The sequence below is a fragment of the Benincasa hispida genome, chromosome 9, assembly GCF_027475165.1.
Source record: "Benincasa hispida cultivar pf3 chromosome 9, pf3_genome.v1.1, whole genome shotgun sequence".
Lineage (NCBI taxonomy): Eukaryota > Viridiplantae > Streptophyta > Magnoliopsida > Cucurbitales > Cucurbitaceae > Benincasa > Benincasa hispida.
Genome location: NC_143486.1, coordinates 33,926,232 through 33,948,273, shown reverse-complemented (window position 1 = coordinate 33,948,273; position 22,042 = coordinate 33,926,232). Strand labels below are relative to the sequence as shown.

Genomic DNA, 22,042 nt, shown 5'->3' with positions numbered 1-22,042 from the left:
ATTTGAGATCAATAATTTAAAGAGAAAAATTCAAGTAAGTGACATTTTGATTGGGAGAATATGCCTCATGTCAATTAAATAGTGGAAAATTATTTCAAATGATAAAATTGCTGAAAATATTTATAAAAGATAACAAAATTTCAGGGTATCAATGATATATACTTTGATAGACATTGATAGAAGTCTATATCTGTTATTGATAGATTTGAGAATTTTATTATATTTTATAAATATTTTTATTTATTTTTCTATATTTGAAAAGAAGCTAGTTTATAGACGCATATTTTATTTATTATTTTTTAGGCTAAATATTTATTGTAAAATTTGGAAAGAATGTTACGGGGAAGAATGGACACGTGTCATGATACTAAGAGAGTTTGATAAAATGTGGGGGTGACTATGCGTAATCCACATTTTCCCTCCAAAAAATGGAGTGTTTTTGAGGCACCACAACACAACTCTCTATTCCCCACACGCTTTCTTTCTCTCTCTCTCTCTATTCCTCTCCCTACTATCTCATGAAAATGTGAATTCTTAATTTTTAATTTTTTTTTTGTTAATATATATATATATATTTAAAGGACATTATTTTTTTGTATTATTACTTTCAATTTGTAAATAAAGTTATTCACATTTTTTTTGTATTATTACTTTCAATTTGTAAATAAAGTTATTCACGTTTTTGCGGCTGTAGCATCATCTTAGAGTTTTTCTTCTAATGCGTTTTTTAGATAATATTCTCTCATCATTCTTGATGAGGAAATTAGATTGTATTTTCTTTTATTGTTAATGTTAGCCTAAAATATATATATATATGAATATTATATATATAAAAAAGTCGATTCACTAGTTTCTTTCTCAATTTTGAGGTTTGTGTCTAATATCTTGTGAATAATACATATGAAGTTCTAAATTTTTATATAATCAATATGTTGGTTAATAACAATGTCAAATAATTTTTTTTAGTTAAAAAAATGTCGAATATATCACAAACACATTTACAAAGAAAAAATAAAAAATTTAGACCTTGTGTTGTAATTTCTTGAACTTGATCATCTTTTATAAACATTTTTTTTCTAATTTAGAAAAAAATAAAAAATGATTATCGAACAAAATTATTTCTTAAAAAAAGAAAAATAGAGACATATAACACTAATTTTATATCAAATGACCCTTAAAAATCTAATAGGCATTTTTTTATAAGACTGAATGTTTAAACTTTTAGACTGTTTTTAAATATAAGAAACCTAATAAATGTAAATCTAAATGTTACCATTCATAGACTAGATAATTTTACTATATATATATATATATAGTTAAGTTGCAAATTTAGTCTCTTAACTTTTATGTATGTATCTAATGTCCTTTAATTTTTGATTTATATCTAATAGGTCATTAAGTTTAAAAAATGTCAAGGTCTTTAAATACACAATTTTGAATTTAATAAGTACTTGGAATTTTAACATGTCAAATTATATCGCTAAACTTTCAATTTTATATATAATATGTCTATAATATTTTCAATATAATAATAATTAAATTTTGTGTATAATAAAACATTTAAACTCTCCCTTTTATCTTCAATTATGTTTGGCATTTTTATAAATTAAAATGTCAAATAAGTTGACGATCATTTATTAGATATAAAAATGAAAACTCAAGAAATTTAGAGATTTATTAAAAATTTTACTCTATTAGAGACTAAATTAAGAGTTTAGAATCTTATTAAAAATTTTAAAGTTAAGATATTTTGAAAAAATTAATAATAATAATAATAATAATAACAATAATAAAGCTCAAATACCACTTGACATGAATCTAAGAAGGTTATGAGTTAAACTTATAATATAACCTACTTAAATGTATTAGTAACATTTTATAAGCAACTTTTATATATACAATGAAAATGTCAATTAATTTATGACATTATGAATCAAAATTGAATATATTAGATGCAACTCAACTAATTAAAATCTATATGTTCGACTAAGATGTTACATCTTCGAATTTTCACCTTCAAAATTGAATAATGATAATATTAAGGGAAAAATTCATTTTTTTTAACTTAAACTTGGTTTGTTGTATTAATGGTAATCTTGACCTTTTTAAATTTGGACATATTTGAAAGTGATTTAAAAATAGTTAAAATTATTTTTGCCCGTTTTAAAATCATAATGACACCTGGTTTTAATGATTCAGAACTATTTTGATAAAATAAAAATTTGATTTAAAAGTGTAAAATTATATATTAAATTAATTTTGAGTGATTAAAGACATATTCCAAACTAATTTTAGCTGTGACAAAAGTGATTTTAATAATTTCAAAATCACTCCCAAGTCGCATACATGACTTTATCATTTTAAATCTCAATTATAATCATAAATTTTCAATTTCATCGATTTAAATCTCAAATTTGAATAACCGTATCAATTCAAACTTGAATAACTGTATCAATTTACACCCTTATTTAAGTTCTATTAGGGTAAAATTGATACAATTTATCAAGTTTAAAGTTTGAATTGACGAAATTAAAAGTTTAGTGCTAAAATTGATACAATTTATCAAGTGGTTTAGAATTAATAAAATTGAAATTTTATAATTAAGATTGATACAACTTGACTACAACAAATATATATAGTACGTGTTAGAGACCTTGGTTTAAATTCATGCCTCTATTATATTAAAAAAGTTAATACAACTTGATAATTAATTGTAAAAATTAAAAATTTCTCAAATATTAATACCAACATTCAAATTCAACGTGTAAAAGAAAACATAACTCAACTGACATTATACTATCAATTTTAAAGTTAGAGGTGCGGTGTTCAAACATCCGTAAAGAAAAAAGAAGATTCAAACTCAAAGTCAGTCCTCAAATTACAAATAACACCACCTTCCTTGGCTTCTTTACTAACAAAAAACTCGGCAAATTCCCCCTTTTCTCTCTCTAATTCTGTGTATAGGACACAAAAATGGTGACCCATTTCACATTTCAACACTTTACATTGTCTCTCTCACTCAAATGCTGCAATTTCTTCTTCTAGATCCATAGTTCCATCAGATTCGACTTCCTCCCATTTCCAATCATGGGTGTTTTGGGTGATTCTTTGTGCTTCTGTAAAGGGGTCGGCAAGTCTGAGAGAACCAAGGCCACCATTTTTTCCGGCAAAGGCCCCGCCATGGCTCGTATCTCCGCCAATGGAGCCTCCGGCACCGCTTTTTTAATCCACCGGAGCCTTCTTTTGACCACCCATGTCAATCTTCCTTCCGTTTCTGCTGCTGAGAGTTGCGAGATCCGCCTCCAAAACGGCGTCGCTGCCACCCTTGTTCCTCACAGGTGATTTATCTTGCTTTTTTCTGTTCTGGGTAATGTAGCAAAGATGGAAGACATGTTGAAGAGATTAGGATTAGGAAAAGTTAGTGTCTCGTTTGTGGGATTGTTTTTGCTTTTGTTTTGTTTGCTGGATATTGTTGGGATAAGGAAATTGATGGATGAAGTGACTGTATGCAAGTTCAATGGTTGGAGTTTTGGTTTTTTTCCGATTGAGTTTTAGAATAGTTCATTTACTTTTTAAATTTCAAAATCAGTTGCTTTGATTATTACAGATTCAAATTCCATTTTGTGTTTTCTTTCCCTTTGATTCATTTGTTGCCCTTTAAAAATATGGAGATTTGAAGGGCTTGGGAAAAGGTGTCTCCGTTGCATTTCTGTTGGAATGTCAAAATCATGGGACAGAGTTTAAAAAATCTGCAATTATTGTTCATGTCACTGTTGATTTATAGGCATGTAGGTTATGCCTCTAATTCACTTGGTAAAAGTTTCATCTACATTAGCCAAGTGATCATTGGATCTTCATTGCTTGTTTCTCTGCTTGGGAGAACTGTGGACTTGCAGCTTCTAGGGTAGTGATTGTTTGCCATAAATGATGTTTAGGCCTGAGAAATATGCATTAATTAGACACTTTAGTAAGATACTTGGAATAGTTTTATTATTTCAGTTCGTGCTGTGACAAAATCTAAAGATACCAGGAAGTTGTACCAAACTGCATGTCAATTATTTAGCAAATATAACAATACACTTGGTTCAGCATCCCTCATACTTGGCTCAGTAAGTCTAGTTCTGGAGATTTTTGGCTAGATGTGAGCACTTCTATAGCTATATGAGACTTTGTGGCTATTAATACGTCCTAGGTTCAAGCATTTTGTTGTTGAATTTTCCATTTTATTTGCTTGATCTTGTAGCTAGGTTTCAATATTTTCATGGTTAAGCTTGAAAATCTTCATAGTTTGATTTTTAAGTGTTTTGTTGGTTGAATTTTTCATGAATTATCATCGATATGTGAGCAATTTTCTAATTTAGTTTTGAGGATGTAGTTTCACTACGTATTCAAATTTAGGATATACATACAATACAACTAGTGAAATTGAAAATTTAAGGTTAAGGTTAAGAATTAAAATTGACTTACTAGGCTAAGTATAGGGGTAAAAATGAGCTTTTCCTAATATCTATGAAGATGTGTGCATAACTCCTTCAGGCAAACTTCTTTATCATACTGAATAGGGAAGCTAACATTGATCCTATGATTTTTCTGTATATGATTCAATACCTGGTAATATGAAGAGGAGCATTCTTCTTTAATTACTGGTGATTCTACAAAATGCATCATTTTTAAAGGAAGATTTGATTTGTAGAAATTATAATTTTTTGTAAACTGATTGCTGATGCCATCAAATCCATGGTAGTTAAGTTGCATTCAAATGCTAAAAGTCAACTACTTAGGTTGAATATATGAAAACAGAAAATTTAAAAGGAAATACTCGTGCATGGACATGAGCAAAGTTAGAGTGATTGATTTGGGAGATGAAATACTTACATTGAGAGGAAAATTTGATTGGTGTATGTGGTGAGGAAATAAATTGAAGTTTTGGATATAGCTTCCCACAAGTTCAACTAGGAAATGCCATTAGGGAACTTGTAAAAGTGATTTGCCTCTTCCACCCCTCTAGGCTCCACAATATTTTCCCTCATTAAGAATGAAAATTGTGTTCTTTCCTTTCCTTTTCTGTTTACAGGTTATAGGTTTCAATTTTTCTGTACCAAAAAGAAGTTTTGTTTGGAGAAGAATTATGTATCCTATTTTCACTGATCTTTTACGCTTTGATTTTTTCTCATGATTCCCTGCACAGCATTTTGAGGTAAAACTATCCTCATATATCACCGAGTACTTTGTAATTATACACTTGTCTTTTCTAGCACTCTGGCGAGACAATTAAATAATTTAAAATCCTTTGTTGTCTTCCGAAGTTGGCCCTTGGGAGGCAAATCTCTCTTTAGGGATTAACAAGGTGAGCCACGAGCAAAATGCTAGGAGTGGGGGCTCTTGATACACCATTTTTTAATTAAAGAAATTAGTAATTGATTCATATCGTATACAGGTGGAATCGCTGTATTCTTCTGAGACTGTCGGCCTTTCACTTTTATTAACTTTACATGCCATGTGAATCATTTTATGTCGATGATTTGCTTGGAAGTTTACAAGAAATTTTTGAAATTTACTTTGGTTGTAGGTTTTTCATTACAAGTTCCGTTTTGGATCTTACAATTGTGGGATTAGATGCAGTGGATGGAGACTCCAACTCTCAGCAGCTTCAGCACTTGAAGATATGTTCTAAACCGAATCTTGATCTCGGCAATGCTGTTTACCTCTTGGGATATTCCGAGAAAGATGAAATAATCATTAGCGAAGGGAAGGTGGTTATTGCCACTGATAACCTGATAAAATTGTCAACAGATGGAGTAACATGGAGTCCTGGGTCTGCTGGATTTGATGCACAAGGTAACCTTGCATTCATGGTATGCGATCCCATGAAACTAGCTACATCTCCAAATACCAAATCATCATCAACTTCTTCATCAACTTCATCTTCTTGGAAGAAGGATCTTCCTATGCAATTTGGGATTCCCCTACCAATTATTTGTGATTGGTTAAACCAACATTGGGAAGGTAGTCTTGATGAACTTAACAAACCAAAGCCACAACTCATAAGATTGATGTCTTCAGGACAAAAGAGTGAGCATTCTTCTTCCTTCACATTGAGGCAAGTTTTTAAGCCAATGGAAGCGAATGATGAGGAAACACCATCACCATCAAATATAGTCTCGAAAACCAGGGATCTGCCCGGACCGAGCTATTCCGCTACGACAAACACTATCAAGGAAGAGGCTCCGATGAATAACCTACATGTGAACCATGTGCAAGGAATTCCTACTCCTGAAATATATGAAACGCCAAAGTTGATTGCAGTTCCTGTTCGCAAAAGGGAAACCACGCCGACACATCTTCTGGATATCAACTTTCCTCCAAGAGTTTCCACGACTGTGATTACTGCACATCCTACCAGACAAACCCCACCACTCAGCTCTGATGAAAATTCCACAAAGGATGTTTCTCAACAGAACCAATTGAGACAGGGAAAAACCATGGACAGAAAACTTGTCGATCCTATCGAAAATGCAGAAGAGGTTGCCTCAACAAATTCTGTCAATGGGGCGTTAAGTGAAGTTCAGTCGTGTTCATCTCCCGTGGAAGTTTCAGGAATGCAAAACGGGTATAGCAGCGAGGGAGAGACAACAATGTACTCTGCAGAAACTGCAGAGAGCCGAAACTATACAAGTCCTAGAGAAGGGCATTTTCAGCAGGTCGGAAGGAGTCAGAGTTGTGTAAACTACAATAGATGGGGATCAGTCCAAAGTAATCCCATGGCTCGCCGAACAATGCTAGAGAATCAAAGAAGCTTCAGAAATGGAAGGAAGATGTATTCTCAAGGGGCTGGATCTTACAGAAGCAATGACTACTACAGCCCGACGGTCTCCTCGATCATGAAGAAGCGAAACAGTTTGGAACAAGTTAACAGACCAAGGCAAAGCACTGCTGCTGCTCATTCTTCCCCAAGATGGATGTTCTGATGAATTACCATTCCACACACACAAGAAAAAGGGGGGAACAAATATTAAGGTTTGTTAGTGTATTTGGTTCCCATTTTATTTAAACTTAGATACGGCTTACTCATTTCTTCACCTGTGCAGAGACCCAATTTGAGGAGAATAAGAAAATTTTCCTTCTACATTCTTCATTGTAATTGTAAAATTATTGTGACTTAATTCTTGATTGGAGGGGAAAAAAGAGTAAAAAATAGAAGAACCAGATGAAAAAATGTCTGGGATTATTTTTTTCTTTTCTTCTTTTTTTGGGGTGTGCTTATTCTAAATTAAGCACCATTTTGTGATGCCCTTTTTGTAAACAGGACACTGCAAATATGTGAATTAATTTGAGATTTTGAGTGCTTTAGACCAACATGTTAGACCGTTCTTTTCTTCGTTTAATTTTACATGTTAAATTATTAATGTACTCCCTTACTTTGATTTGTGTGGGTTGAATTTGGGTTGTTTGAGGGCCCAACATGAGATGGTACCACATCCTATATCATCTGTGTTTGAAGACCCATTATTCTATCTCATCGATTTTAATTGTTCGTGGGCTCTTTTCGGAACATTTTTTGTATCTCACTGTCATTTTCCTTTCGTGTATCGTATATCATCTCAATATTTTTACATACTTGATCATATTCGATTGTTCATACTCTATCAAAATTTCCAGACATCAGAACTTCTTACATCCTATATCATCTCAGCGCCCCAAACAGCCTCAAAATGTTAGTTTCTTTGATGGATTCTTGGAGTTTAAATTTTGGGTCTAATAGGTCATTTATTAGGTATAGGTATCTCAACTTCAATTTAGTGTCTAATAGGTATTTGAATTTTCTAATTATATTTAATAGGTCCTTTGTCTTATTTGATATTTATCAAAATTTATAAATCTATTATATACAAAATTTGAAAGTCTATGGCTCAATTATACAAAAATTCAACTTTTATCTCGAATATATTCATTAATTTAATAAAATATTGAATGTCATATTTGTTGGATATAGAATTGAATTTATTTGAAGCTTTTATAGTTCCACAATTTATTTAACATAAAATAGAAAGTTTAGAAGTTATTGCACTTTTTAAAGTTAAAAAACACGGTACAATTTTGCAAATTTGGAAACTAAACCCTGTAACCTATGTATATGCATTTAAGGATTTTCTGTGGATTTTGCTATATATATTTTATAGCTTTGGAATTTTCAGAATTCCTATCCCAAGGTTTTTTTATATTGATCAATAAAGTGAATGTTATAAATATACAATACTATTGAATCATTCAGAAACAAAGCAGATTGCAATTCAAATAGGACACTAGTTACTAGTTAATAAAATTTGAGAACATATACATCTTAGACTGCATCTATCTTTATATAGCCATCTCCAATCACATAACATAAACTAAAAAGTATTTAAGAAAAAGACAGTAAAATTATCATGTGACAAACTGTGATTGAACGATCGAGAATACTGCAAAAGGATGGATGCAACTTATAAAAAATTTGTAATACAAAAATATTTTAGACTACATTTTCCATAGCCATTGAGAAAATTGAGATGCAAAATTCACATATTCTTCCATGTGATTTAATTTTATTCCGGATAAAAACCTTTCATCATTAGACAGTGGTATGTGATGGCAGAATATAAAAAGGAGATGGGAGAGACAAAAATCACTTCAAGGATCAAGAAAATTTAGATTCAAGAGAAAATTGCTACAAATGAAAAGTAGTTTAAAAGCTAAATATTCTAACTTCATATTTGAACCTACTTCATGACGATCCCCATGCAGGTTTCGCCAAACTCATCTCTGGAAGGGGCAGACTCAGGTTGAATGCTGGGTTTTCCTCAAACCAACCATATTTCTTAATGAGCTTGTCAATCAGATCACCGGCCAAATATGAGAAACCTCCGGCCCCAGCCGCTATAACGATGTAAGACGCTACAATTTTGACGTACACATCCCACCTATTTGGCCTCTGGATGTAAGCCTTCCCAAAAGCAAGCAATATGACACATAAAAGAGAAGCTCCTGCCACTGCTGCAAGCTTGAGATCCTTGTCATTGCTCTTGGTGAAAGAAAAACCGTAAACGAGAGGAGGGACTAGACCGAAGAGTACAAACGAGAAGATAGCAAGAGTGAAATGTAGAATGTAATTCTCTCGGTTTCCCAGTACTACTTCGTATCGGTCTATGCGTTCGTAATCTGTTTCATTAGATGTCCTGAACTGCTCGCTCTTGAGTCCCGTCAACTGCAAATTTTGTGTATGTTTAATGAAAGAGAGTCTGATTTAACAAACTTAATGCAATGGACTTTCGAACAATGTAATACGAAAAAATGCTGGGACTCGAAAAAAACAACCTGCCTTAGTGATTGAGTACAGTAATCAATGGAAAGCGTACTAAAAACATTTGAATGACATCTTGGATTTGCCTCATGGATTGTTACGCATGGTTATCTTTTCTAAATGTACTGTGACATGAAATAAACACGTTAAGACATGAAATGAAAATGTTAAGACGAAACAATTTTTGCCTGAAGTGATAGGCCTCAAGTTCGTCCAATTTGTCTATAGAAAGAAAGGCAACTTCACATGAAATAGACTTCAATAAGCAGGGGGAAGGAGAGGAGCCTAATTTAGTGGACTCTGTAAGAGAGTGAAAGGAGTCTCCCCAATTCCCTTCTACCATTTTTCTTTCTTAGTATTCTTCCTAAATTTAATAAACATTCATCTCTGAGGTTTTATCATAAATACAGTTACTCACATTATGTCCAAGGATAAAAAACCCACTAATCAGGTTTGCCAACGCCAAAACTACAATGTTCCCTGCAAAAAGGACATTAAAAGAGATTAATCTTTCGAAAAGTTAGAGGCACCATTTTTTAATCAGTGAAACAAGTAATTTAGTTCAGATTTGAACTCAAAAAACCAAGATATATCACGTTTCAAAAGTATATATGTTTCTCTATTATGGTGGAACATGAGATGTCCGTGCTTTAGCATCTCTTGAGGACCCAAAAATGTATGCAGACAACTGGATTTCAAAATGTTGATTTTTCCCTGCAATTAAGTTTTATGTTCTCTTATCCCGAAAATATTAAATGCTTGAGTTTAGGTACTACCTATAGAATAAATCCTGATCAAGAAAGGTCGTATTAAATGGTTGAGTTTAAGAAAAGAAGAAAATTGACCTATCAACCTATTCAGTGTGAATAAAATCAAGTCGATCCATGTATCCCATAAATTTCATGATTGGTTAGTTTGGTAGAATCCAAGGGAAAATGGATTGGTATGTTAACAACTATTTTGAGTCTAACAAACTAGATGAATCACGATCTGCCACTAAAAAATTAATATCCGTGACTTATAAGCATCCCATACTGATTGATCAAATGATAATCAACATGCCATAAGCAGGATGGGAAAACGTAGAGTAAATGGTACCTGTTTCAGTATTGGCACTTGCTGCAGATGCCACAATGCCGAGGCTCGTAATTGATTCAGCTAAACCACCATAAACTATACTTTTCACAATTTCCCACCTGTTATACCTACTTGGTTCAGGTTGTACTTGTTCATCCAGAGATTCACCAATGGATATAGTCACAGGTCCTGCTTCAACTAATAAATTGATATCATATCAGTCTCAAAACTAAAAGAGAAAAACTATACCTCAAAAACAGAAAAAATCCAATAAATCTTTCTGTCATTGTAGCAGCAGAAAATTAACAGCAGGGACCAAAGCCAAGATTTTTCCATACTTCAAAGCAACACTTAGGTCAAAACTCAAGAATCAAAAGTGTATGCTTCATTTAAAAGAAAAAGTAACAAGTATATATCTGACATGTTATTGTTATGTGAAATCGTGAATGAGCTTAAAAAATGTGGTGCTAATTCTTTCAGTGTGACTAGAAAGACAACATCCCAGGCTGACAATACCTTCACGACTGCCCACTGCACTGTCTGTTACTCTCTCAGCAGCAGTTGGTGCTGCAAGGGAAGAAGAAACTGGAGAAGAATCAGGCACGGTAGCTTCTACAGTTTCTGGTGTTTTTCGGATATCTGTTTCAGCAACTGCAGCTGATTGATCAGGAACAGGAGCTTTGTTTAACAATGCAGGTAGACAAAATCGATCAAGCAGCCTCCCCTTTGACTCTAGGGATGGGTATGGAATTCCAACCACAACATTCTCAACATTAATACCTGCATAAGAATTTAGTAAGATATGATCATAATAGTAAGACATGAGAGTTTACGGCAAAGATAGCATGAAATCATTTTTATTTTATACATTAAATATTGGAATCATCAAGTTATAATTTCATTTAGCTCTCTCAAATCACATCATTTTAGAAATCATTAGTCACCAAGGCTCCTATTATATTCTGGTTTCAAGAGTTAAGAAGCCTCTTATAAGTGGTTTCGTATCAAACAAGGTATTTTACGATAGTATTATACTTGCATTAAGCTTCTTATACGCACCATTAAGAAGGAAAATACTTCGAGGGAAAAATAAAATACAAAAATGGAAGATGTATAGAACTTTTACGTGAGTGTGTGCGGATGTGTAAAAGAAATCAACACTCTCTCTTCAACGTCTCAAGACAACTCTATCCACCATAGTTGTTTGAAGTTTCGAGCCAAATTAAGCATTAATAACAGATGAGAATAAAAAATAATTCTAATATTTGATATATTATCATATGTTTTTGCTGTTTGGTATTCAGTTAGGACTAAAGTATTATTTATTAGTTTACCATATGAAAAAGGTTTTAATAGAATAATGCTTTGCCATGTCATGTCATCACTAAAACTATTTAAAGTAAATTTTCATTACAGGTACTTCTACAAATCTATGCGTTTGTTTTTTGTGGTTTTGAAATTATAAAGTAGTAATTATTATAATTTATTTTTAGATTATAGACAAGTAATATTAGACTTTCGAGAATAGATTAGAAGATATACACTTTAGTCCATTTGAAATTATATAAATGTGGTCTAGTGCCAACATGAGCATAGGCATAACTCAACCAACATAAGACATACACTCCTGACCATGAGGATAGAGTTTTAATCTCCCCTCCCCAAGTTATTGTAACTCAAAGAAAATAAATGTCGTTTAGTGTTTCTCTCATAAGTAGTTTTTTTAGAATAGTATGCCTCATGTGGGAATAGGGATTTGAAACTATGACATCTTAAAAGAGGTAAAGACGCCTTCTTAAGTGTTTGAGTTAAAGCTGATCTTGACCTTTTGTAGTACTTTAAGAATACATAATTATGAAGATATTTAAGTTTCTCCTTCTCCCTTATCATCTAATGAGTTGAGTTCCCTAACCGATAGTTATATATACGTTCCCCTGAACAAGCTACTCCCATTGTATTCCCTCGCTATTTCTAACCAATTCACCAAATTTTATTTACCGCAGACTCTACTAATTTAATTCTCAGTTCTCACTTTTCACCTCCAACTGTCCCACACATGACGTCCTTCCCTTGACACTCGCACACAAATTGAATCCTGCATCTATCAACATCCCTCCTCCCAAGAAGCCAACTTGTGGCCATGGTAGATAGCCAGAATGACATTTTAGAATCTTTTATTTCGTTTGTCATGAGCCCAACCAACGATTCTAAAGCACCCATAAATTCAACCACAACATCTCACTCTCCAACTCCTACATCAAAATCCTCTGTTTCCTCTCATATACCAACTGAATCAGAACTCCATTAGAACATCTGTGAAGTATTTCCCCTAGTAAAGCTTGGTAGTACCTGACCTTAAACCAAGAAATTTTATGAGATGCTCCTCCAAAAATACTTCAGCATGGATTTTTCCAAAAACATATTTGATACGAGTACACAGCAGGAGCTATTGTAGAGATTCAAAACCATTCTTGAGAACATGCTAAATGTGATTGATAGCATAATCCAATAAAATAAACTTCCAGTCCTCACTTGAAGATGTAATGCTTGTACCATACCTCTTTTTTCATCAGATGTATCTGTTACAGTCTCAGCCATCATTGCTTCAAGAGAAGTATGACCCCGTGTCAAATTAACTTTAGCATCAGTTTCAGACTCCGATAATACTGAAAATCCATTTGATTGATTCTGAACGTCCACTTTGTTTACTGTTGAAGTTTGATTATCTACATCCTGCATTGATCCATTCAACTCATGTGATGTGTATGGTATTCCAACTACAATGTTCTCAACAGTAATTCCTGCATCAAACGCACAAGGTAAGTAAATTCCAAGACTGAACTTTTAGTTTATGCACTATCATCTGAAACACTTGATTTGAAGTCATCTATGTTAACTCGATACAGATTTACGAGAAACAAGGAGTGGTAACGCATGTCCAACATTAGAGCTTATGTTGCAGTATGAAAGTACAATGGCTACCACTCACAAAATTTGGAGAAAATAGATTCATGCATAACATTACTGAAGCTGAATTCTCTGCGTCCAATAAAAATCAAATCAAGTACTGCAGTTATGCCTGTAAGAAACAAATCTAGATAAGCTGAATTGTGAATTAAACATGAATTGTTTACCTGGTACGGCAATCCTTAAATTAATTCTCCATAATGAATATTCTTCTTTCAATGATTTCCAGCTTTTTAAAGTCCATGTACATTGATATTCATTCATCCTTAACTTGTTATCACCAACATTTGAACTTTGGCAAGGTTTTGGCAAGCAAATATAAATGAGTGCCCGACATAGTTTATTGTGATATTTGAGATTCACTTTGGATACAACTCTACTAAAAAGCATACTTATAGAACCCCCCCACCCCAACAGTTATGTGAACTGAGATCGATTCCCTGGGAAGCTAATTACCACAACGACTTTTCTACCATTAATCATATAGAAATCAGAATCAATAACTATATCCTAAAAAGGAAAAAGGCCAAAACCAAAGTAAAATTACCAATTTCAAGGAGAAATGAAAAGCGATCAAAGATTGTCCTATAAAATATGTGAATCTTGAATAGCTGGAACTTATTCTTCCCAATTGAAGAAGACATTCTATCACTACAGGAAAAGACCACTGTCTCTATCTGTTGATCAGGTAAAAAGGTGGTTCCATATTGGAACATCAAGACGGAGGTGAACGTGAATAAATGGATATAATTTTTCCATGAGTAGTAACAGTCTCATTAGATTATTTTGGTGTTATCTTACTACAACAAAGTCACCACCCAACAAAGATGGACTGCAAACCGCTACTCAATGTTGAAGCATTGTCAAGAAAGTCCTTTTCCATAAACTCTCTTGGCTCCTCGTATTTCTTTATTTTAGAATGGCATTATTGTTTCCTATAAAAGAACAAAAAAACAAAAAACAAAAGGTAAAACCCAATGGTTACCTTTCTTGGTGTCCTCCTTAGCACCATCTAGTATGCTCGAATATTCAGTAGAATCTACTTTATTTTCTAGGGAGTTGTCATTGGTCCACATATCAAATTCATCCAGCTGATCAGGAACTAGGGTTTTATTTATGGAATCAGCTTGAATTTCTTGATCATATATTGTTTCAGCTGATTCTAGCAGTGGGTCTGGCCTTCCAACTATGATGCTCTCAATCTTGTTTCCTGCACCAAGAATCACAAGAAATTGGCCAAAGATGCTTCAAAGTTATATCAAATACTACCTTAGCGTTAATTGTTTTCTTTACCACATAGCAAGTTCAAATAGCAAAGTCCTCCAAACTGTCTTTTCTCATTTTCCATCATTTACCCCTTTAATCTATATAACATTATACTTTTCTACAATCAATATAATACTGAAGAAATAACTTTTTTAATAACCAGAAGAATTTTTTTAAAAAACAATAAATCAATGAATAAACAAAACCTCAACTATTTTCATCTTTATTGGAATGCATTTCCTTTTGAAACACTAAACGCTTGAAATCACTGCTTGTAAGTCTGTTTTCTAAAGAATGTTAACTTAAGAAATCACTATAATTTTAAAAAAAAAAGAAAAAAAGAAAAAAGGAAACACACACACACGTAAGTGCTAAAAAAGCATGAGCTACTACAGGTCATAACGTCCAGTATAAATTATTAAAACTTTGCCCCTACCTTGTATGCTTTTCACTCCCTTATCTTGCACAGCTCCTTCCTCAGCAACTTTCATGTTAAGTGAAGGATGAGTTGGCTTTGAATTAGATACCGCATGGATGTCTCGTGTTTGATCAGCTACTGCATTACCAACTGATGGATCAGGTACGACTGCCCAAAATGTACAGTCTTGAGTTAATTTTGGTAGTTTTTAGTTAAAATAATACAATATAAAGGACTTTTCCACAGTTTTCTTGCTATAGGATGTTATGGCTGATCACCTTCATTTTTATCAGCTACTGCATAATTAACTGACTGGTCGGGAACTGGAGCTCTTTCAACTTGACTTTTTTGGGAATCTCTTGTTTCCTGAACTTGAAGTATATCTCTTTCTCTGAACTCTATGTTTTCAACGTTATTTCCTTTTCCTGCATGCATATTTAGTAGGAAAAGATCATGAGAACGCTTTGATTTAATGTTATATTTCAGGTTTGTGACAGGAATTTAGTTTGGGTATCGTTTATCTTTCAATATATTTGGGTCCTATCACTTTGATATTTCTCCAACCTATATCCTCACAAGTCTATGCTTTTAAGTTATATAGACATGAGAAAGTAATTTCTGCATGTCAAGAAACCAAATCATTGCTAATATTTCTGGCTTTAGCTGCCCCTCATAGTACGGCCCTGAGTTATTTCTGGGAGTGTTTGTTTTAAATGATACAAGATAAAATTCTTTTCCGCACCTTTATTGCTAGCCAATGTTTCTTCTCGTACAATTATTCCCTCTTCACTTGTTGCTTTAAGTGAAGGATGAGCCTGGGCTGCAGCATGATCATCTTCATTTTTATCGGTTACTGCATAATCAACTGACTGAGCAGGAACTGGAGCTCTATCAACTTGACTTTCTTCCCTGATCCCTAAGTTTTCAACGTCATTTCCTGCATACATATTTAAGGAAATGGCCATGAAAATGCTTTGACTCACGCCATATATCTTACTGCTACGCCTTTGATATTCCTCCAACCATATATCCTTATAAAGTTATGCTTGAACATTCTATAGATAGTAGAAAGTAATCCATGTAAAGAAACCAAATCATTGCCAATATTTATAGCTTTAGCTGCTCCCTTATAATTAAAATATGGAAAATCAATTTCAAATTGCAAAGTATTGTTCCACCCTTTTTGAGAAGGAGATCAGAACAATAGCTGTGGAAGCAAATGATGAACTTTCTTCTTCTGCTTTGAACTTCTTAGAAGAAAACCGAGGATGGAATGCAGTTACATGAATGAATTAAGAGGGTTATCAGACTTTTTCTCCATGCTGATAGTGAGGACTTGGTCGGGAAACTATCAACATTGATTCACTAGTAAAATTCTTACAGCAAGCATGGTTAAAAAATTCAAAAGTTTAAAACAAAAGAAAATTAGACATAAAGCACCACAAACATGTGCAAAATCAGATACCTGGTCCAGATGGAACTTCTTCCTCAGGGTCAGGAGAAGCCAATCTAGGAAAGAGCCATGTACCTGCTCATTGAAAAATGGTTTAACTCAGGAATCCTGGTAAGACCCATTTATTTGACAACATATAAACATCTACTGTAAGACCCATTTGTTATGAGGTTTGGAAATGTTACAAATGGAAATAAATTAAACCGGAACATGATTTAACCATGACTGTTTCCAAAGGCTTAGACAATATTCAAAAAGTCTCTTCCCACTGCTAAATTATATGAAACATTGCAAACAAGGATGAAACAGTTGCATGATTTCAAGTCAACTCCCACATAATCTTCGAAGTGTTGAGTAACCTTAACCTAAAAGCTAGGATATTACAGTAACTTGAGACTTAGGCTGTGTTTGAGGAAAGACTGGTCTAAGACTATAATAACCACCTCTTGTTACAATAAATACTATTTTGTATTCCCCAAGTAACTACAGTCAACACTATTTTAAAATATCCATTAGCTACAGTTTTTACTATTTTACATTCGTCATTTTTTATTCTTTGCTACAATGTTTACTATTTCCTTTTCAAACTAAAATAGTTTATACCTCAAACACATACTATTATAACCCAAACTAAAATAATCTACACCCCAATCACAAACTATTATAACTCAACTACAGTAACCTAGTGCTATAATAGCCAACTCCTTACCCCAAATACCCCCTTACGAGTCTAACTCTAAAATTTCTTAAATTTAAAGCCTCAATCAGCAACTGCAACTGGCATCCTCTTGGACTACTAACGGGCATGCTTTTCTTTCAAAATCAATAAGTTGCAAATCCATTAATGGCAACAGTTTTCAAAATTATGCAGAGTTTTTGCCCCCCTTTTAAAGGACCAACTGCTGCAGGAGAGTATGAACCATGCAATAAATATCAATTCTCCAACAAGAATTAGAAACGCACCTATAGGGGTGAGGAAACTAAGGCAAGATGTGCATCTGAATTTATCAACCTGAGTAGGAACTGGTGCAGAAACAGTATTATCTACCCATTCCCTATCACGTATGATCACCTTTGTTATACAAGCCTGACAGTTAGGACAGTAGAAATTATGTGAGCTGGGTTTCTCATATATCCTTTCAAGATATAAATCTGCCACTTCAATTCCATTTTCTGTCCTCAATTCCACTCTTTTATATCCAGTAGTCCCATTATCGAGAGAAGTATAATATGAAGCTTGCTCCTCAATTGCTCCGTTCGATGGTGGATTAGCAGCAGCTAAAGGTCGGCTCTGATCACGCTGGAACTTGATCGTACTACCATTTTGAGCGTCTGTTTTCCTTGTGGTGACTTCAGTAGGAATTACTTCATAAATTGGATGATGACCATCAATTTCCAACCGAGAAGATCCATTTGAATATCCAGAACCTGAAGTTACACAGTTGCGAAAACAAGTTTATATCCACGCAATTCAAGAGCGACAAGAAGAAATCACAAGATAGGAAGTAAAATCAGATTTCCAAATAAATACCCAGATTTGGAATAATTTGTCGGTCCCTGTTCATAAAGGCGGAGGAGGTCTGCTTATCACACTGATTATGATTCGTTACACTTACAACAGTACTAATTATCATAATAAGATCCACTTAACATGTTCAAGGGCGAGAAGAACAAAATTTCCATCGTTCTAACAGTAGCATAATTAAGAAAATTAAAAAATCCCCTTCGATTTGTTTTGGGTAGATACAATTTTACTAAGGTTCCTGTTCTTGCTTGGTTACAAAACTCAATTCCGAGCCTGGGGAAAGAATCCATGGAGTAAAAATTTCAAAACACAAACGTTCAATAACTCTATTATTCTTTACGCTTATTGCAACAAATTACCAGCAACAAGAACAAAATTGTTAAAGCAAATAGCTCGAAAGTACAATCTTTTCAAAGCTTCATTAAATTCGTGGGTATTCAATGGTCCTTATTTCTCCCCAAAAATTTAAAATAAATAAAAAATTAAAAAAACCGCCACGTAGGTACCGTTAGACCGGACCCAGTCCAAATTGGCCTAGAAAAATTACGAAGTCTATTACATAAGAATTGGTGGTATTTAGTAAGTTCTAATATGATGTTGGATTGTTTGGAAAAAAAAAAAAATGCACCGGCCGGAAAACAAAAGAGAATAAATTATTGATTTTTATGAACAATGATGACGTGTAAATGATTTAGTTATGAAGAAAAGTTTCGTAAAATTAACACTGCAATTAAGAGAATTAATTAAGAATTAGAATTAGGTAACAAATCAAACCAAACCATGGCCCTCTTTTTGCTTTTGTCGAACACCTAGTCTTCGTCAAGGAGAAGCTTGTTTTTCCCCCACTCTTTCCGTCAAATTCATTGATCTTGTTCTTCTTTGCCAAGATTTACGGGATTGCAATCGACTATTTTGGTACTAACAGAGATTGGAATTAACGTAATCGAGTAGATTCTCAAATCTAGGAAGTATTTTGTTATAAAGACGCCAAAGTAAGGGATAAATTTAACTGTATTTTCTCCCAAGAAAGCTTCATTTTGACCTTTTGGTCGTCGAAACAGTACCGCAACAATGGCGGACTGTTCCAGACCTCTCCAGACTCATGGAGAATCAGAATGCCAAATTCCACCACCGAATGGCGAGTGGAGTGAATTGCAAGAACGGGAAGAGAACAAAAAAATGGAAACAGCGATGCCGAAACTAATACCTCGTTTTTGTTGTTGTTGTTGATCTCGAATGACGAATTTAAGTCCCTGGGAATCGCCGGAGAACATATCGTCGCTGTCAGTGGATGAGATGCTAGATTGGGCGTGTTGACGAAATGTCTTCCGTAGCAAAACAGTTCGCTCTTCTTCATCCTCCTCCTCCTCCTCCTCCTTCTCTTCCACTATCGTGTTTGGTTCCAGCTCCGGCGGGTGTTTGTCTCCGTTCATCGGAGGAGATGAATTCCGGCAGGTGGGGGCACAGAATCAGAGGAGGAAGATGTTAGAGAGCCTTTTTCTGGAAAACCAATGCAGATACAGTATTTTTCTTTCTTTCTTTCCTTTTGTTTGTTTTTGGAATTTTGTATCTGAAAAGTAAGTAAATACGAACCTGTAATTTTAAAAACAAGCTGGAAACGTGAATGGGAGATGGTCCATTTTGGACCATTTTACCCTCCATTTTATTGTATTTGTGATTGTGAGGTTTAGGGTTTTTAGGAAAAGCAATTCTATTATTTAGAATTTTTTTTTTCTATTTTTCTTTTTTACCATGGTTAGGGCTTGTTTGGATAAATGTTTTCAAAATGTCATTTTCATTCAAACCTTTTTTATGAAGACTTTCTAAAATTTAAATACTCATGTTTGGTTATACTTCTTGGGATTGTTTTTATATAGAAGTTTGTTTGATAAGTTATGTACTTTAAAGTATTTCTATTATAGTCAAATTACTATCAAACACTAACAACTAATTATTTTAATTTTGTATTTAAAAATCTTTTTGTTGAGTTTTTTTTTGTGCGCATATGATCGATCTAATTAATAATTGGAGTTAGTCATAGTTGATTGTTGAAGATAATTGATGTAGTTGGACGATGAAGTTGGGAGGTAGTCGTTCTTGGAGTTGGTTACGGGAGTGATTGTCAAAGGTGGTCACTAACATTGGTAGCTAAAGTTGATCGACAAAGGTGGTCACTATAGATGGTCGTTAGAGTTGGTCATTTAGGATGGTCGCTAAAATTGGTCAACATTGGTGGTCATCAAAGGTAGTTTTCAAAGTTGTTCACTAAAGTTAGCCACCCATGGTGCTCAACAAAATTTGTCGTTGGAGGTGGTCACTAAAGTTTACCGTCGTTGGAGGTGTGATTATGAGAGATGTTGGTGGTCGTCGTTGTCGTAGGAGATGGGCGACGATTGTGGTGGTTGTAGTTGGTGTAGGATAATTTCTGAAGGTGGTTGTTGTGCGATGATAATTTTGGATTGGATTTATTGCAAAAGGTGGCCAATTGAGGGATACTTGTAGTTGGTGACAACCATGGTAGGGTATTTTTATAATTTTATGTATTATACAAATTAGTGAGAGATTAATCTATTTTCTAAAAACTTATTTCAAATGTTTCTCTCAAATGAACTTGTTTCGCCATTTTTTTAAAATTTATTTTGAGAGGTTATCAAATACTCTAACATTTTTCAAAAATGACTTTTTTTCCCCAAAAGATAAATTCTTAAAAAGTTGAACAAAAAATGCCCTCAATTAATTTGTTTTAAATTAAAATATGTATATAATTTACATTATAAATGGTATGATATTAAAAAAAAAAAAAAAAAAAAGTTAACTCCTAGGCTTGTCCTTCTTCTATTTTATATTTATATTTTTTCTCTCTTTTATTCTAATTCCTTTTTTATTCTTGTATCTAATTTCACAATAATTTTCTATAGGGTTAACAAAAATTCTAGTAGGGTCGGAGTCAAATCGGGGACTACAACCGGGTCCCAGGTCGGGGACGGCCCCGCCCTATCCCTGACCCCGTCCCTAGTTATTTTTTTTTATTTTTTAATATATATATATACATATATATTTTAAAAGGAAACGGGGATGGGTCTTCGCAGGGGCCATTTCTCCGGCGGGGAAGGGAAAATACCCCCGCGAGACGGAGATGAGGATTCCCCTGCCCGGCCCCGTTGTCAACCTTAGTTTTCCATCAAATAGTTCAATTTTTCAAATACTTTCTAAATCACTATATATATTGATTTTATTTTCATATTTTTTTCATTTTAATTTTCTTAATTATTTTTTACCTCATAAATAATCCATTTCATTTTCACTTTCTTCACACACTCAACCCAATTTCATGTCTCAACTTCTCAAATTTCCTCTGATTCTCTCAAATTCTTCCTAAAATCTGTCTAAGTTGTTTTTTTAAACTAGAAGCTCTTATTTACTTTAATCTTCCCTATTTAAGTTAGATTTCAAGGTTATAAATCTCTTTGTACTCAGTTTACATTATAATTTAACTTTTGGAAAATGCATTTTTTTCCTAAATTTTGAATCTAGTTTCTATATGGTCTTTAGGTTTTCTAATATTACACTTTTAGTCCTTAACTTTTGAGTGTTATCTCAATTTAGTCTCTAGATTTCAAAATGTTACACTTTTTGTTATTTAGTTTTGAGTTTTGTTTCAATTTTGTCCCAAAGTTTCAAATTTTATACTTTTAAACCTCAATTTTTTTTACTAAATACTCACTCTCAATTTTGATGCTAAGTTCATTAATTAGTCTAAAATAATTATAAAGTGAAATTTTAAAACTAATTTTAATAGGGATGAAAAAATAGTTAAACTTAATTAATCATAATTCTTTTGAATTAACTAATAGACATCAACATTAAAGATTAAAAAAAAATGATATTTAGTAAAAAAAATTGAGGTTACACGTATGATTCTTTGAAATCTAGGGACTAAATTGAAATCAAATTAAAAAATTTAAGGACAAAAAAATGTAACATTTGAAACCTATGAAC

The 22,042-nt window shown here is 33.3% G+C and overlaps 2 protein-coding genes across 5 annotated transcripts; one reads left to right on the top strand and one right to left on the bottom strand.

The window, feature by feature from the left end:
- Positions 1-2,900: 2,900 nt before the first annotated feature.
- On the top strand, positions 2,901-7,356 carry LOC120087228 (uncharacterized). The gene is made up of 2 exons (XM_039044141.2): positions 2,901-3,338; positions 5,570-7,356. Exons 1-2 carry the CDS (start codon positions 3,088-3,090, stop codon positions 6,966-6,968), a joined length of 1,650 nt encoding a protein of 549 aa, XP_038900069.1. The 5' UTR covers positions 2,901-3,087; the 3' UTR covers positions 6,969-7,356.
- A 1,191-nt stretch (positions 7,357-8,547) lies between these two features.
- On the bottom strand, positions 8,548-19,622 carry LOC120085971 (uncharacterized). Of its 4 annotated transcripts, none has more exons than XR_005484099.2 (13): positions 19,251-19,622; positions 17,482-17,946; positions 16,531-16,593; positions 15,808-16,002; positions 15,344-15,490; positions 15,084-15,233; positions 14,367-14,591; positions 12,973-13,215; positions 10,931-11,194; positions 10,436-10,612; positions 9,756-9,817; positions 9,352-9,462; positions 8,548-9,241 (listed from the first exon to the last, which is right to left on the bottom strand). XR_005484099.2 is itself a non-coding variant. In XM_039042326.2 (12 exons), the coding sequence occupies exons 1-12, from the start codon at positions 19,474-19,476 to the stop codon at positions 8,762-8,764; spliced, it is 2,697 nt and encodes an 898-aa protein (XP_038898254.1). In that variant the 5' UTR covers positions 19,477-19,622; the 3' UTR covers positions 8,548-8,761. The 4 variants fall into 4 exon arrangements, 2 of the variants coding, with proteins under 2 accessions (XP_038898254.1, XP_038898255.1); XR_016532244.1 differs by having other exon boundaries at positions 9,356-9,462; XM_039042326.2 differs by lacking the exon at positions 9,352-9,462.
- Positions 19,623-22,042: the final 2,420 nt, after the last annotated feature.